This window comes from Monodelphis domestica, chromosome 8, assembly GCF_027887165.1.
Source record: "Monodelphis domestica isolate mMonDom1 chromosome 8, mMonDom1.pri, whole genome shotgun sequence".
Lineage (NCBI taxonomy): Eukaryota > Metazoa > Chordata > Mammalia > Didelphimorphia > Didelphidae > Monodelphis > Monodelphis domestica.
Window position 1 is genome coordinate 41,487,482 of NC_077234.1, and position 18,032 is coordinate 41,505,513.

General features: G+C 41.4%; 1 protein-coding gene across 8 annotated transcripts in view; it reads right to left on the reverse strand.

The window, feature by feature from the left end:
• The window catches only part of ZMAT3 (zinc finger matrin-type 3), a 48,950-nt gene extending 32,935 nt beyond the window's left edge, over positions 1–16,015 (reverse strand). Inside the window, exons 1-3 of one of the 8 annotated variants that reach the window (XM_056807717.1) lie at positions 15,754–16,015; positions 14,210–14,359; positions 1,366–1,695 (exon numbers count right to left, since the gene is read on the reverse strand). In XM_056807717.1, the coding sequence (XP_056663695.1) occupies positions 1,366–1,641 (276 nt within the window). In that variant the 5' untranslated portion in view covers positions 1,642–1,695; positions 14,210–14,359; positions 15,754–16,015. Of the gene's footprint in view, positions 1–1,365; positions 1,696–7,672; positions 7,889–7,940; positions 8,126–8,200; positions 8,340–14,209; positions 14,360–15,753 lie in introns of those variants that run through there. The other 7 variants (XM_007501956.3, XM_001362351.5, XM_016425201.2 and 4 more) reach the window with 7 other exon arrangements.
• Between the last annotated feature and the right edge of the window lie 2,017 nt (positions 16,016–18,032).

An 18,032-nucleotide genomic window follows, 5' to 3' on the forward strand; every position in this document is an offset into this window, starting at 1 on the left:
TTCAGGTAAATATAAATGGGTTTTCAGAGGCCTTTGCTATCTGCTATCTAAAGAATGGGAGGTAACAGGGAAGAGTAGATATTTGGAATCACAAAGAAGTGAATCCAAATTATGTCTCAGACACTTATTAGATATGGAATCCTAATCCAGTCAATTTCTGAGCCTCAGTATCTTCATCTGTAAAATAAGGGCCTTGGTCTAGAAAATCTAAATCTATGATCTTATGGTTTTCATTTTTCCTCAATTAGGAGAGTGATATGGTCAGCAGCACGGTCCCAAGTTATTTGAGGTCTGCCTTGGTCCAAGTCCAGTATTCAACCCACTCTCCCACACTGCCGCTCCAATATCCCCACCCTACGCACCTCAAAAACTGCCCTTTCTACCAGCGACTCTAAATAGAAAAGATTAGAGATAGCTTGTACATACAGAGTTGCTTGCATGTTGTCTCCTCCATTAGAATGAGACTTCCTTGGGGATGATGGGGGATTTTTTTGCCTTTGTATCCCCAGTATAGAGCACAGTGCGTGGCACAAAGCAAGTTTCCTTTCTGAAAAATCAGGAGTGGTTGATGCCCAGTGTGAGAAAAGAAATGAAATTAGGACAAGTCTAAGGGAAGTCAGTGGTGGAGCTGATGTTTTCAGGGCTCTCTCTTCTCTCCCTTTTAGTTCATAAATATTATTTGGGGCTTGCCAAATTTGTGTCAATTGCCATCAACATTTATCTTAACTCCTGCATTATTCCAACCCTATTCCCTTCACTAGATAAAGACAACACCTATATGTCCCTGCAACTTCCCCTTTTTAAAAAAAAAAGCTCCTGGTTTGGAAAGCTGCCAGACCAGGTCAAGCTCTGTACATCAAGCATCAGACATCTGCCCTACTGGAACCACAGATTCAAATCCCCACAGAGGTGGTTCAGAGTCACCTACAACAAATAGATGTTCCTATCCACAGGCAGGGGAATGTGGGATGGAAAGATTCCTATAAAACAGGTATAGGGTATCTCTTCAGAACACAACAGAAATTTCAACCCTAGAGCCTCACTGTTCACCATATTCAGAATGATTATAGTTCTTGTTGTTCTTGGACACAAGGTAAGCTTTCTTATGTCAGGGACCCCCTTTAGTCTAGTGAAGCCCGAGGAAGGAGCCCTTCTCAGAATTATGTTTTGAAATACATAAAATACAGAATTTTACTGAAATAGTTATCAAATAATTTTTTAAACAAGAAAATGAACCCCAGCCTTGGGCTAGATGCTGCCTGGTGAGAAGCCCAAATCTCTTCAGATGTCTTTGCCTCCAATACAGCCTCTGCCCTAAAAGAGTTATTAATGAACCATGTCTCGAGGTTTCTGTGCCATACTTACCTGATAATGAGCTTGAGCTTGCTGGGCCGAGTTCAAGGTGACATTACAGAGTTTACAGTACAGGGGCCTACATAGCTCCTCCAGGGTAAAATCTGGCTCCACGGCCCCAGCTCGAGTGAGCTCCTGCGCCCTGGTCAGGGGCAAAGTGGCCTCCAGCCCCAGAGGTCTCTGCGAGGACAGCAAAAAGGTGGTTCTTGACCTGGTGGCCACTGACATAGGAGGAGGGGGTGAAAGCTGCTCAGGGGAAGGAAGTCCGGTGTGCTGCAAGAGGATCATTGGGCAGGAGGGTGGGCATGCTCCGGGGGCCAGGAGAGGGCCTGATCTTCAAATCTGAATCAAGGAGAAAGAGAGAGGACAGCAGCATTAACAACAGAGAAGGCACTTAAATGCTTGGGCATATGTGCTAGGAACTTAAAACAAATACTTTATAGATACATAAACAAGAACAAAACAGCCCCAGCCCTCAAAGAGTCTCCATTCTACTGGAGGAAATTAGCCACACATAAATAAATACAGGATCCAAGCCACACAAAAAATTCCAGTGAAAGGAATTAAGAGTCTTTTAAAGGAAGTGATCTTTGAGCTGAGCACTGCAGGGAACCAGGAAACAGAGCAAAAGGAAGAGCATTCCAGATCTTGAGGTCTGAAAAATGACTAAAGAAAAGTCTGCCTGGTATTGTAGAAAAGCTACCAACTCTGCAGTCGAAGACTGTTCAGTCCTTGTTCGGTTGCATCCAACTTTTCATGATCTATTTGGGCTTTTCCTGGCAATAATATTGGAATGGTTTGCCATTTCCTTCTCCAAGTCACTTGAAAGATGAGGAAACTGAGTCACAGAATTAAATGATTCACCCAGGGTCACAGTTTTTAAGTGTCTGAGGCCAGATTTGAACTCAGGTCTTCTGACTCCAGACCCAACACTGTTCGCTACACTACCTAGCTGCCCCTTGAGGCAGAGGACCAAGGTTCAAGTCCCACCTTTGTCACTTATCACTTCCATTTCCTCAGCTGTAAAATGAGGGGCTTGAACTAATGACCCTTCCAGCTCTAGAGCTGTGCACTTATTACACCAGCTTGTGACTCTGGGAAGATTATTTGATGTCTCTGGGCCTCAAGTTTCCTTATTTGTAAAAGAGATGGAACTAGATATCCTCTGAGGTCCTTTCCAGCTCTCCATTATGACCCTGTGATGCCATATGACAACCCAGCATTTCTGTATTGTTATTTCTTTCTGAATTAACAAACCAGTATCTTGGGCTAGATTCTTCCTCTTTCATATGTAAGGAAAAATTTTCATTCCTTCCTAATAAAAATCCTTGAGATTCAGCTCTTTGTGGAACTTTCCACTTTACTGGGGTATGATTGCCCTCCTACGTTTAACCCACTTGAGCATTAAATAAGGTTTGATTTCAGTTCACCAGTTCTATCAGCTGTCCTACTGGCCCACCAACATATTAATGGTGCTTCGCCCATGGCTAATTAAATCTACAAATCACAGAGCTGAAAGGGCCAATAGAGGTCACTTCAACTAGACCTCCTTCCCCCAGGCACCACAAAACCCCAAAACCATTCTAATCATCACTCTAATGACCATAAAGGCAATTATGAATCCCTATCAGATGACCTTGGCAAAATGGTTAGAATTAACTCATCAAGAAAGCTAATATGGAAAGCAAAGAGATGGTGCCTCTCATGACCTCCATAGTGGGGCCCTTCCAAGTTGGGTGGTCAGTATCTCTTTCCTAGAGGCCACATAAGGGGGAATAAAAGACCTTGCTTAGAGTTAGCCTGTGGTAAGACAAAATTAAATTTATTCCCTTTACTAAACCAATGGTTCCTAAGCAATACAATCACTAACACCTTCTGGTTTAAGAATATATTCCATAAGGGGCAACCAGGTGACTTAGTGGATAAAAAGCCAGGACTAGAGAAAGGGAAGTTCTGGGTTCAAATATGACATCAGATTACTTCCTAGCTGTGTGACCCAGGGCAACTCCTATTGCCTAGCCCTTACTGATCTTCTGCCCTAGAACCAATCCACACTATTGATTCTAAGACAAAAGGTAAGGTTGTTTTTTTTAAATAATATATTCTATAGACTCTTTTTCCCTTGCAGGATTTTTTCCCCCTTCCTCCAGGGGTCACAACCGAGAAAATTTCACAGTTGTATAGAATTTAAGAGTTAAAGACTTTGAGGCCAACAGTTAGTCAGTCAAAGCAGTATCAATCAGGAATATGCTAAGCTCTAGGGTTACACAGAATGACAGAAAACAGTCCTTGATCTCAAGTCGTTCAGTCTAATGGAGGAGACGACATGCAAGCAAACACATGTAAGCAGACATATACAGAATAAATTGAAGACAGTAAACAGAGGGAAAGCACTTAAGTTAAGGGAGATCAGGAAGGGCTTCTTATATCATATTTGGATATGGGGGAATTAGGAAGGGCTTCCCATATAAAGTCAAATGAAGGAAGCTAGGGAAACTCAGGGGCAAAGCAAGGAGGATGAAAATTTCAGTAATGCAGGAGTCATTAAAAATGCTTGAAGTTCAGAGACAAGGCATTTTGTGCAAGGAACCAGCATCACTGGATGGCAGAATACATGGAAGTAAGGTAAAAGAATGGAAAGCTTGTGAGGGGAATCAGGTTAAGAAAGGATTTCAACCTGGAGGTAACAAAGAGCCTCTTGAGTTTAAGAAGATGGGGAGGAGAGGAACACTTATGGAAGATCCCTTTAACAGATGAATGCAAGATCTTCTGGGATGGAGAAGAAACTTGAAGCAGAGACCATCCAGATGACTAACTGCAATAATCCAGGCATGAGGTGATAAGGGCTTGTATTGGACAGATGGCAGTGTTAGAGGCAAGAAGGGGACATAGAAGAGAGACGTTACAAAGGTAAAGTGAACAAGAACTGGGAAGACTGGATATTAGGGATGAGAAAGACTGGGAAGTCCTGGATGATGTCTAGGTTTCAAGCCAGAGTGACTGAGTACATTCAACAATAATAGGGAAATTAGAAAAATGAAGGATTTCAGAGGAAAGGTAATGAGTTCAGTTTTAGACTCATTGCATTTAAGAGATCTAGTAGGCAGTTTAAGATGTCTAAAAGAGGATGGGAAACGATAGATCATGTTAAAATCAGATAAGTAGATTTGGAACAATTTCCAACTAGTACCTGAACAAGAAACCTCTCTATTTGATGATAACAAAAATAATTAAGAATCCCATTTAAATACCACTTTTTGGTTTACAAAACATTTTACATATATTACTCTCAGTTGAATTTTACTACAGCCTTGTGAGTAGGTGTTATTACTATCCCCATTTACAGCTGAGGATACTGAATTTAAGAGAGGTTTCTTTCCCCCCATCATGTGGCCCTAAGATTCTTTAAAGAAGCAACACTTGGAATGCCTCTGTGCTCAATTGCCTCATCTGCAAAATGAGGAGAATATTTGGACCGGGGGTCAGTCAAATGGCTCAAGGGATTGAGAGATGGGAGGCCCTAGGTTCAAATCTGACCTCAGACACTTCCTAGCTGGGTGACCCTGGGCAAGTCACTTAACCCCCATTGCCTAGCCTTTACTGATTGAATACATAGTATTGATTCTAAGACGGAAGGTAAGGTTTAAAAAAAATGGCTGCCTGTCTCATGAGATTGTTTTGGGGATCAAATAAGATAATGTACATAGAGTGTTTTGAAAATCTTCAAGTGGTATATAAATGTCACCTATACCCTCACTTCTAGCCCAATCATTCTTATCTCTACCACAATCACTCCTATAAGTCTAGAATGAACCATTGATTACCTTTTAGAACCTTTTAGAGTTTCCTCAAATCACAATCTTAGGACCCTCTGTTTACTCCACTCCTTAACCATCCTTAAAACCTCCTTCCTTGGGTCATCAAAGTATGGCTATTTTAAGCATCTGAAACACAAATTTGAAATTTCCATCTGTCTTGCAAATGTGGGCATGTTTCAATTCAGACAGACTTCATAAACAAAGATATAATTCTGAAAAATCAAAAGCTCACCACCTCATTTGATTAGAAGCTATTCAAGATTAAAAGATTCTCAAAGCCAACATGAACTTGGGCAAGTCCCCTAACTTCTGTGGCCCTTCCTGTCCTCACCTGTGAAACAAAGGGGTCAGACTAGATGACCTGTGAGAGTCCTTCCAGATCTAAATTTATGATTCTCAAAAAAATGTCAATAGGAGGAAAAATATTAATGAAATGGCCAATCTTAGAAATGAGGAAGGGGGGAAAAAATGATAGTGCCAAGCTGGTAAATTAACATTATTACATTAGCTGCAATAATTTTCATTAGTTACGAACTCCAGGTCTATTGCTTACTAACCTTTGTGACTCTGTATTTGTCTCTTGAGTCTCACTTTCTACACCTTCAAAATGAGAGCATTGGCCTATATGGTCTCTTAAGATCTCTTCTGGTTCTCAATCCTACTATTTTTTTTAAACCCTTACCTTCTCACATATGCAGAGTGTTTTATATATATTATCTCCAGTAGAATATAAGCAACTTGAAGGCAGGGACTGTCTCTCCCTTTTTATGTGTTTCCTCACAATTTCTGCCACAATGCTTGGTAAATAGTAAGCATTTAATAAATTCTGGTGAATGATTTCATTTGAAAAAATAAATAAAAAACAAACTCTTGCACCTTCTGTCTCAGAATCAATACTGTGTATTGGTTCTAAGGCAGAAGAGCAGTAAGGGCTACACAATGGGGGTTTAAGAGGCATTCCCAATAAAAAAATGTGGGGAAAAAAAAAGACTTTCCCAGGTTAACACAGCTAGGAAGTGTCTGAGGCATATTTAAACCAGGACATCCTATCTCTACACCTGGCTCTCAATCCACTGAGCTACCCAGCTGCCCCCTCAATTCTACTATTTATAACAAGACTTGTTCTTATGGCAAGAGGTATGTGTGTCTAATACAGGCACATAAATATATATTACATGTCCATTAGTTTATATATGTCTTTTTATATGCACTAAAGACACACAGGTCAGGTGATTCCCTACTTCCCCCCCCCCATCAGGTTAATCCCCTCAATTAAATCAGGAAGAAAGGTAATTGAGCAGATGGAGAGCCATCACCCTGGAAAGTAGAAGCAGAGGAGGCCTTTTTTTTCCTCAATGGACATCAGAACAAAAAAGATTGGTTAAGGAAAGAAAGAAAGTTTAACAATCCAGTAACAGTGAACCAGTGCCAACACATATTAAGAAAACAAGTTGCCAGTGAATGCCCAAATATTATGTCATCAAGAAAGCTGTCTCGATGGCTAGTCAGCAACAACTATAATACAAAGCCAGGCTATACTAAGAGAGGTCAAACCAAAGGCAGGGTCTGTGGGAAATTTCCAAAAAAGAAACAAACTGAATTGCTAAAGAGAAAGTTTGGCACAAGCCTTCATTTTTATTTTTCAACTCATTCCTGTTTAGGAGAACAAGGGCAAATTCTAGGATGTGTGGTCAAAGAGGGGTTTTTCAAAGGGAGTTCCTCTTGAGCATCAGAGGTAAAACAGTGCCTTAGGAAGAGGCAGTCACCCTAATCCAAAGCTGCTCTGCCAGAATAAGGATTTGCCCAATGCCAGATTTATTTTTAACATTTGCTGTATAGCTGGATTTTAAAAAGAAAAAAAAAAGGATTTCATCTGGCACATTGGCATCACTTCTAAAAATATACACACAGGGAACGACTACCTCCAAGGTTGGAGAATTTTAACAACGTCGAATAAGGTTAAAACAGAAAATATCTGAAAAGGATGCATGAGGAAATGAAAAACAGAGGAGGGCATTCAACACATACTATTCCGGTACAAATAGTGTATTGGGGGCCAAGGAGCCAGGCATGGTAACTTGGGTAAGTTTTCATCAGCTCTATAAACGACGGAAGCGGATGACCGAGAGAGAAAGATGTACAGATTTAGACCTGGAAAAGAAACTTGGAATTCAGCTATCTCAAACCTCCCTTTTTCCACTCCCACCCCCTATTTTACTGAGATGCAAGAACTGAGGCCCGGAGGACTTCAGTCCAGGGGGAAATCGCCGCTGCCCAAGGTAAATGGAAGTGCCCACGGTCACCCTCCAGGCTTCCAAAACTGGCCTCAGCGCCCTTGGCGTGATTCTATTTTGGCCTGAGGCCAGGGGCTTCCTCCCCCACCCACCCCTTCAATCCAGAGGGATTCCCAGAAGGTGGGTTAAAGAAAATGCTGGTCCCTCCCCCAAGGAGAGCAGGTCGGAAGGATGCCTCGAGATAAAAAGGGAGGAAGGGGGCGTTACTCAGAGGTCACCAGAGGCATCCGAAAGTAGCCTCAGCAGCTCGGATCAAAGCCCAAAACCCATCGGAGGAACGGGGAAGCCGGCCCCAGGAGAGGGGCCGGGGTCCTCCCAAGGACAACTCTTTGGGAAAGCTCCGGCGGCTCTGACCCACAAGCGGCGGAGGAACAGCTGACTTCTTCCACCCTGGCTGTGTCAAAGGCGAACACGGCTCCGAGTGGGATGGCGGTTTAAATCTCCAGGCTGTCCTAGGGGCTGCCCAAACACACACCTGAATCGGATGAGGCAGCCACCCAGCTGCCTGGGAGGGGGAAGCTCAGCACCACAGCCTCACCTGGGGGGAATAGCTGGTCAGGAGCACGCGCCAGCCGCCCGAGACCAAACAAAAGTCACGTGGAGCGCCCAAGAGAAGCCCCAGCCCCCAGGCGGCGGCGGCGGCCCAAGCGTCCACCCCCACGGTCCGGCTCATCCATAGAGCGGTGCCGGGCGCCCAGCCCCGAGCCCAATGAGTCCCGACTGCATCGCACTTACTGGGGCCCTGGCACCGCGGCGGAGCTGGGAATCTCCGTGCGCCCCGAGCCGGTCCGCCCCGCACATCCCGGACCAGGCGAGGAGATGCACTCGGGCCGCCTCCGCGCCCTCCCCCGGACGCCCGAGGCTCCCGGCTCGGGATCCGGCAGCGCTCGGGAAGTCAGCGCCACCGGACACGGATGGAAACAGCTGCAGGAAGTGACTGCGGAGGAGCCGGGTAGGAGGAGACGGAGGAGGAGACTCAGACCGGCTGACTGGGGAGGGGGCGAGCAGCAGCGCAGAGGCGCACAGCACGGGGGAGGGAGAGAGCGAGAGAGAGCGAAGGCTGGGCTGAAGCGTCTGAGGCGAGGGGGAAGGGGCGGGGGAGGGGAGGAAAACTAGAAAGAAGGAAGGCAAAGGGGGAAATGGAGGAGGAAGAGGAAGGGGAGGGGGGAAAGAAGGAGGAGCCGGAGCCTCACAAACCCCAGAAAGGAGGGTAAGGCCTCTCTGCTGGCCTAGACAGTGACGGCGACCGAGACCCCAGTCCTGATTCCAGAACTGAGCGGTCTGGGGCCAGCTTTGCGGCTATTTTGAGACCACGCAGCGTAAGCTCCTTGAGGGCAAGAGCCATTTCCTTTTTCAGCTTCGCCCAGGGTCCAGCACCGTGCCTGCCATAGGATGGGCACTGCCTGTTGTTGGTGGATTTCATTTACAGGGAAAAAACCGCACCCTAGATGCTAGGATGGGGAGTAAAAAATAACGACCAGCTTTCAAAGTTTGCAAATCACTTTACAAATATTTATTTTGTCATTTTATCCTCACAACCACCCTGGCAAGTAGGTGTTCTTAATATCCTCATTTTCTAAGTAGGGGAAAGGAGACTGACAGGTTAAATGACAGGATCACACAACTAGTAAGAGCCTTGAGGTTGGATTTGAACTCGAGTCCTTCCGACTCCAGGTCCAGTACTGTAAAAATAAAATGTAAAAGACCCTCCAACAAAAACCCTTATAATTAGACATTTCTATAACTTTTTGGAAGTTTGAAAAAACTTTCTGTGAACAATTCCATGTTCAACTCAGGACAATCCTGTGATTGCATCTGAAGTTATGGACCTCTCTAGCCTTTCCCCAGCACCATGTCTGGCACATATTTTAGATTTGTGACAGATTATGTCAGAGACTCCTGCTGTGGAAAATCCCTCTACCAAAGAAGACTGGCAACTACTCTGCAGTAATTCCCTTTTTGTTATCCCCATTTTACAGGCAAGAAAACTGAGGCTACTCAAAGAGGTGAAATGATTTATCCATAGTCATACAACTAGTATGAGTTAACTGGACTAAAGCCCAGTTTTTTTCTGACTCCAGATCTAACAGTTTCAGCTTTTCTTATGTGCCTAACATGTCCTATACTTTGAAGGTGTTCAACATGTGTACCTTTATGGTAACTCAGTTTGGGATGGGCTTTTTTTTTTTTACAATGATAAAGGGTGAAGAGCATCTTTGCTGGCATTTTTCTTACAAAGAATCATGAGTACTTAACCTTAGAGCTAGAAAGAAATTAAGATATTTAACATGTCATGGTGTAGCACATACACATTGCTGTTTTCTAGGAAATTTTTAATGGATTTGCTATCTTCACAACAACTTTCAATTCCATTCAACAAAGATATATATGGCAAAAATGAGCTAGTCCCTTTCTTGGAGGACCTTACACTCTGCTTCTAAATTATAAAGAATAGTCAGTGTTGTTTGGCTGGTTCAAATAGAAAATGGTTTATGTGTCTAGTAAGAAAGGAGATGGATGCAATAGTCAAACCAAGTTTTTATAAGCTGAGATAGTCAATCAGTTCATAATATTGATTAAGGTACAATTGATTCATTACTAAAAGTCCCATTGGACAAATAAAAATTATGTCCTTGATACTTTGAGGCATCCACGATCTCACTAATGTGGCTACTTCTGCCAGTGCTACTAATCACAAACCATTTCTGCTTGCCCATGGGTTCCTAATGCTCAAGAACTTATTCTCCCATTTTCCTTTACTTTCTCCCAAGTGGTAGGAAGACGTTGAAGACATATTTGGGTCAAAGGAAATATAGGGAAATCCCTCATACTTAATGGAATTTGATCTTTAGGACCCTGGTGCCCCACCCTGAGTTTATTAAATAAACTGGAGAAATCTCTTTTCCCATAAACTTTCTCTCCTCTCACTTTCTCAAACTCCCCAATCTCATAAATTTAAATAACCATCAATGTTATTGGTTATAAAATAGAATAGTGTAACAAATAATACTAAAACATTTAATTATTTCAACAACGTATCACATTGCAAAAAATCACAACCAGATTCACCTTTAAGCATCAACTTTAACTGCTGACTTCTACCCACCTCTGGAAACCCAATCCCACCCATCAGTTATGAGGATAGTAGTCAGTCTTTCAACAATTCCTCAGAAAGTTCTCTAACCTTCTCTGCAGCAGGAAGTAAACCGAGTTCTATCAAGAAATGTCTCTTCAGTTTTTCTCAAAGACAACAGTTAACTCCCTCATTCTCTCAAGGAGGTCTTCTCTATGGCTTAGTCTCTTGAACTACTTCGCTAACATGTCAAAGACAGGACTGGATCAAATATTCTTGTTTCCAAGGCCAAACTTCTACAACCACATTGTTTCTCAAATCTTACTCTTACTAGACTTATTTCCAAAGCCTTTCACTAATTTTAGTTGTTTTCCCCTAGGTCCTATCCAAGTTAGAATTCTTCACTATCAGGTTTCTTTTCTTAATTTTTTCCCCATGTTTACATGATTCATATTGTCTCCCTCCACTCTTCCTTCCCCTAGCCCAGAATTGACAAGCAATTCCACTGAGTTATATGTATATTATCACTCAAATCCTATTTCTATATTATTCATTTTGTAATAGAGTAATCTTTTAAAAACTAAAACCCCAACTCACCCATATAAACAAGAGATAAATAATTTCTTCCGCATTTCTACTCCCACAATTCTTTCTCTAGATGTGGATAGCATTCTTTTTCATAAATCCCTCAGAATCGTCCTGGATCATTGCATTGCTCCTAGTAGCAAAGTCTATTACATTTGATCATCCCACAATGTTTGTTATGGTGTAGAATGCTCTCCTGGTTCTACTTATTTCACTCATCAGTTCACGGAGATCTTTATAGTTCTTATAGAAATCAAGCAGTTCATCATTCCTTATAGCACAATAGTATTCCATCACCATCATATAGCACAATTTGTTCAGCCCCAATCGAGGGGCATCCCTTCATTTTCCAATTTTTTGCCACTACAAAAAAACACATCTATAAGTATTTTTGTACAAACAGATCTATCCTAATTTTTTTAAATCTCTTTGGGATACAAATCTAATAGTAGTATTGCTGGATCAAAGGGTATGCACTCTTTAAAAACCCTTGAGGCATAATTCCAAATTGCCTTCCAAAATGGTTTGGATCAATTCACAACTCCACCAGCAATGCATTTTCACTGTCATTTTTGACACACAAAGTAAGTGCAATATTTCAGGGTTTTACTCTAGTGTTTGAAACTTCTTTTTGCCTAGGCCTTCAGTTCCTAAGAACTCCATCTATTGTTTATTCAGTATATTCCCAAGTGTCTTCTTTTCATCATCCTGATTCATTTTGTAAGAGGGAGTTTTATTTTCTATTTAGATATTAAAACTCTTTTAATTTTTGTTAATGGGCATATCACCCAGCACCATCTAATTCTGTGCTGTGAGCATCTTAGGCTTTCAGAACAACTGATTCCCTTAGCTCTGGCCCCTTACTGGGTGGGACTGATGTTTGGATGTTAGTCTGAGGTTTGTATCTATGTTATCTCATCAAATGTCAAACACACAAACTCCACATTCTGCTCTTGAGTGCACTTGGGTCCAATTGGTCAATAGTTGTAATACATATAGACATGTATCTGTGACTTGGTACTATTGGTGTTCATACATCATGTTGCTATAAATTCTATTCCCAAGAATCTTTCAAAAAGAAGTTCTGCCCATTATCCTACTTTTCAGGAACCATGATACAATGGAAAAAGCCCTGACTTTGGAGGCCCTAAGTTCAAATCTTGTCCCTGTTAATTACTACAGATATGACTTTGGACAATTAATCTAACCTCTGGGCCTCTCTAGGTCTCAGCTTCCTCTTCTATAAAATGAAGGTATTAGATTAGATGACTTCTTTCCCTTACAGTTCTAAATCTGTGATCCTTTGTACATGAGCATCAGCCTTCAAGTCTGTGAATCCAAGGGAGAAGAGGATGTCCTCAACTTGCTTTCCTAGTCCATTCTTAAGATGTTTAAGAAGGCATTTTTTCTTCTCTCTCAGCCTGCTCTCTATATGATGAAATTCTTCCTGAAATAACTTTACTGACTTCAGAAACTTATCATATCTCATCTTAAATTTCCTTCTCTCAAGTCCAATCAGGTACATTTGTAGCTTCCCTGACATCTGGCAACTCAGAATAACAACAAAAGTAATAATGATAATAATAATGGTTCATTCAGCATGTATATAACTTCAAGGTTTGCAAAGCACTTTGCATGGATAATCTCATTGGATCCTTATAACAATCCTGGGAAGCAAGTACTATTATTATCCCCACTTTCTAGATGAAAAAGCTAAAAATGAAAAATATTGAATGATTTCCTCAAGGTCACATAGCTAGTAAATGTCAGGCAGAATTTGAACTCAGGTCTTATTGACTCCAAGTCTAGAGGTGCCATCTAACAGCTCTTACTCAAGACAGCCTAAGAGAATCTAGTTCTTCTGGCTTCATTGCTCCCTCTACCCCTAACCTCTGCAATAGTCTGAACTTCGTGACAGAAGGTAGAGAGAAACTGAATATAATAAGGTCACTGTAAACTCTATGCTGCCACATTGCTTCCCTAACCTATAAGTATTCTGACCCTTTGACATCAGGGTCTTCTGATTTGGGACCACAACCGAAAGATTTTCCAGTAGGACCAATTCTCCACATCACTGGTATGCCCTTGATGTTATATTTTTTTAGTGGCAAGTCATATCTAGGGCTTGAATATTTCCTTTCTAAATGGGGCTGGCATCTCTCCTGAGAAGTTTTGTAACTTGACTTCTGGTTTGTGTCCAATCTTCTCTCCCTAGTTATCAAATCACCTTCCCCACCCCACATATAGGCATTTCATAACATCTTCAGACAAGTCATTCCTCTTCAGGAGAGTTGTGAGCTTGATTTCTAGATCTTTCTTGTCTGTAGGAAGTCTAGTGACCAATTTCTTGGTATTTTCCCTAACTTCTGCCTCTCCACAGATGGTAAAATACTGTTTCATCTAAATTACAAACCAGAGACATGACTTTGTCTTTCCTTATTGGGTTCATTAAGTATGTTGCATCTCCCCAAATACTGTGTTACACCATGAATTACCCTCGAGGTTCTTGTTCTCAGTACCAGGTGGCATTCTTAGTATCAAAAATCCCATATGGTGATTCAGTTCTAGTGCTTCAAAAATTTAACAGAGAACCCTGGGGAAAGAGAGGGCTTGGAAGGGAGCAGTTTTATGTTTGGTTAGTTAAAGTAACGATGGACACAACCAAGCAACAGATAGCAGTATTTGGCTTAAAACTATAGAGAATGATGCAAAACAATGCAGTATTAGCATAAAAATAAATGTACAATGAAAAAAATTGGGTCTGACCAGAAGGGAATCCCAGCAGGAATGAAAAAAATAATCCCCCAAAATCCTTAAGATAAAATCCCAACCAAAGAAAATATCTCAAGATAAGAAATATCTCTAAAAAGAATATCCACAAAAAAATTTCCCTGGGAAGTCCTAAGTGCAGTGCACACTTTCCAGCAGCAGAGGGAGCCCTCACACATCAGCCACACTCCTTGTGCTTCTCTCAGGTTCATCTCACAGGTGGTATCATGCCAGTTTAGGGATTGTAAGGACATCATCATCCAATCAGAGCCCAGTTTGAACCCCAATTCCACTAACTCCTTCAATTTGTCCCTTACCTGCTGAGTTTCACTGAAGATTGTTGACAAAAAACATGGTGGAAAAGAACTTGAATCAGAATAGTAGAAATAAATTAAATTAGGTTCAAAGCATTCCACCCCCAAGATGAATTAGCAGCCTGTAGGCCTTTCAGTTTCTCTGTTACCAACCTGAAAAGAGACAGGCAGGAGAAGTCTCTTAGTTCTTCCTGGTCACTCAGATTCAGAGGTGGGCCAGGTTTTACTCAGAACTTTTCTCTCACACTCACACCCCACACACAGTAATCATCTTCTATCAGTGCAATGTAGGAACTCAGGACCACTTTGTCCGTTCCTTCCCAGGTGGAATCAGATATTGAGCCAGCTGTAGTTTCCCTTTCAGGGACTTGGGGTTCTCCTCCCCCAACTCCAGCTCTCTTTCTCCATGATCAGGTTTAAGCGTTAAATCTCTATCCTGTTAATGAACAGTTTTGGGGATACTGGTGGCCCAAGCCAGTCAGCCACACTACCAGGGAGATTGAAGCTGGTGGATCTCTCAGATTAGGGAATTCAAGCTAGCAGTGAGCTAGGCTGTTCAGGTGGGGATCTGAACCATCTGGCCCCAATAGAGTGAACCCCTCCCAATCCATACCTCCCCATCTTCCTGGGAAAGGAAGAACAAGTCTCTAAAAAAAACACAAAAATCAGACAAGCCTGAGGCAGTTTCCAGAAAGGATGTAAAAGCTGTTTGGGCATCATTGTCCCAGGAAAGCAGATGAAGAAGAGGCACGCACAAGCTGTCAGGAAGAGGGCATCACTTCCCTAAACTTGATCATTATGTTCAAAATCAAACTCTTAAAAAAAAAGTCCTCTCAGCCCCAGTTCATCTCTGCTACTCACACATGCTTCCAAGCCATCATACTCATGCCTGGAGCTCTGTGGCAGGGGTAACAGATAGCACATACAAATTTTAAGGGACTACATAAATGTTGTTATTGTTTCATTCATAGACTATCAGCTGTGCACATCATTATCCTGAGATCATTGCCCTCGAAGGTTAAACTAAAACTCATTGATGAATACCTTTGATAACCATTATTACTTTGGGCACAGAAAGATGTATAAAACTGAAATGACCACAGGGGGCCTTGCCAGAGCTGATTTTAATGAATTTCTCTTATTCCTCCCCCAACAAAACATTACCTTGGTGTACATATCTGTGTGTGTTATATGGACATATAATATAAACATGTTTATCTCTCTATATATACACATATATCTTGCCCTCCCAAAAAGTAGCTTATGTATATTTTGTATAGGCATAAATGCACACACATAAACACATAAAGAAGTGTGCCTCATAAATGAAGGAACAAGAACTTAATGACTAAAGCTAGCCAAAAGGAGACTGGGCTCTCTGGGTTAAAAAGCAGATTCTCCTCCAGTAGAGGTCTTCAAGTAGAAGATGGATGACTACTTGTGAGAATATCAGAAAGGATATTGCATGTTTCAGATATGGTTTGGATCAGGTATATCTGGTGACCCCTCTAGCCATGAGACACTACAATTGTATAACCTTGTCTTACCTTGTAGGGTTTCTGGTGGCCACAAGCAGTGACAGTTTTCTTTTTCCCTTTTATTAATGCAATTTCTTATTCGCCTTCTAAAATAAATTTCTTTTTTGACTATCATAGGAATTTGGTTAGTCAGTTTATTCTCATCTATAGGCTGTGACTATAAAGTAACTAGACTGGTTTCAATAAGCCACATTTAAAAATCTTCCATCATCTAATAATAACCAGTGCTGGTTTTCCCCAGCCAATGCAAGTGAGCCCTTCCAGCTGGTCAGCAGTCCAACTCAGCAGAGACAAAGTAGAACATTCTTTATCCATTATGATTTCACATTTCTATGGCGCTTCAAACTTTACAAAGTGCTTTCCTAATAATGCCAGTATTATCTCCATTGTGCAGAGGAAGCAGGAGGGATTCCCTACAGATAGCAAGGACATTTAGATGCCACGGATTATAGATGGCACTGTGTTAATTGCATCAAGCCCTAATAGCATTGGTGAACCTTTTCTGAGTTTGAGTGCCCAGAGGGCAAATTCAAGTAGTCTGTGAGCCCCCATAATACCAGAGAGCTGGGTGAGAAAGTGCTTGCTCTGGACAGCTGGACAGAGGAGTGGAGCTTGCAAAAAATGTCCTCAGGTGCTTGAAAGAGGGGAACAGAGCAGCTCCCCAAGTGCCAACTGCACACATGCCACCTCTTCGCCAATGCTGTCCTAGGATATAGCAGAGCCTCCTAAAGGAGATCAAAATCACTATAAAAGTGGGGTTCAACCAGCAACCATGAACTAAAGTTTTAAAACCCAGCGGATAAAGAATAATGATTCTCTGGACTTTGATAGGAAACAATGCATATTTTATAATGTTTGCCCATCAATATGTATGCCATGCATTTAGGTGTCCATGCATGCATTTATGACAGTCAATAAAAATGTATTAAGTGCCTACTATGTAGTAGGGCCTGGCTAGGTGCTGGGGGATAAAAAGAGAGGTAAAAGTCAGTCCAAACTCTCAAGAAACTAATGATTTCAAAATGGGGGAGACAACATGCAAATTACTATGTACAAACAAGCTACAGACAGGAACAATTAGAAATAATCAGCAGAGGGAAGCTATTAGAATTAAAGGAGTTTTAATTAAATGAAAAACCAATCAGTGTATATCTAGTATAAATCTTCGTGTACACATACATGTATGTGGATATGGATACGTGTGTGTACATATATATGTGGATCCATATATCACAGACACAGCAAATGAATAATGTGGTGAACCAAGAGTCTGTCAGGATAAAGAGTCAGGATTAACTTTATAAAATTTTGAAGAGTTTCTAATGGCCCCAATCTTCTTGAAGCAAAGATCCATCTTTTTTTTATATCAATATACTTTTGAAAATATTTAATTCTCATGAATCTTGGAGTACTACAGCCCCCAAAGAATTGAAATCGAGTCTTGCTCACTCAAAAGACAATGGAAAACAAGTATGGTGGCCTTCAGCAGGCTATAAGAATTATGAAATGAAAAAGGATGTCATAAGAAAATATAAGTGCAAGTGAAGCTATAAATACCAGTGAAAAAGAAGATGTATTGGTCAAGTGGCAAGAATGCCAGATAATTGCTGGACTGCCCTAGAACTCCACTGGTACTCTGATATAATAAGGAAAAACAAAGAAGGCCTTTGGGATAGGGATTTATGGATAGTGATGGTCAACCAAAGGATAGGTGGTCTACTAGGTCTGTATCCTAAAGAGATTAAAAAATTGCACAAAAATTTTATAGCTGCATTTTTTTGTGTGGTGGCAAAGAATTGGCAATTAAAGGGATATCCCTCAATTGGGGGGTTGGCTAAACAAATTGTGGCATACAATGGTGATGGAATACTATTGTGTATAAGGAATGACTAACAGGATGATTTCAGAAAGAACTGGAAAGGCCTACATGAACTGATGCAGAATGAAATAAACAGAACCAGGAAAACACTATACAGGGTACCTGAAATGTTGTGGGACAATCAAATGTGATAGACTTTGCTACAAACAGCAATATAATGATCCAGGACAGTTCTGAGGGATTTATGAAAAAGAATGCTATCCACCTCCAGAGAAAGAATTGTGGAAGTACAAATGGAAATGAAAACATATGATTTATCACTTGTTAATATGGGGCAGGATTGAGGGTTTTCATTTTATAAGATTATTGACTTACAAAAATGAATAATGTGGAAGTATGTTTTGAGTGATAATATATGTATAACCCAGTTGAATTGCTTGTCAGCTCCAGGAGGTGGGAAGGAAGAAGA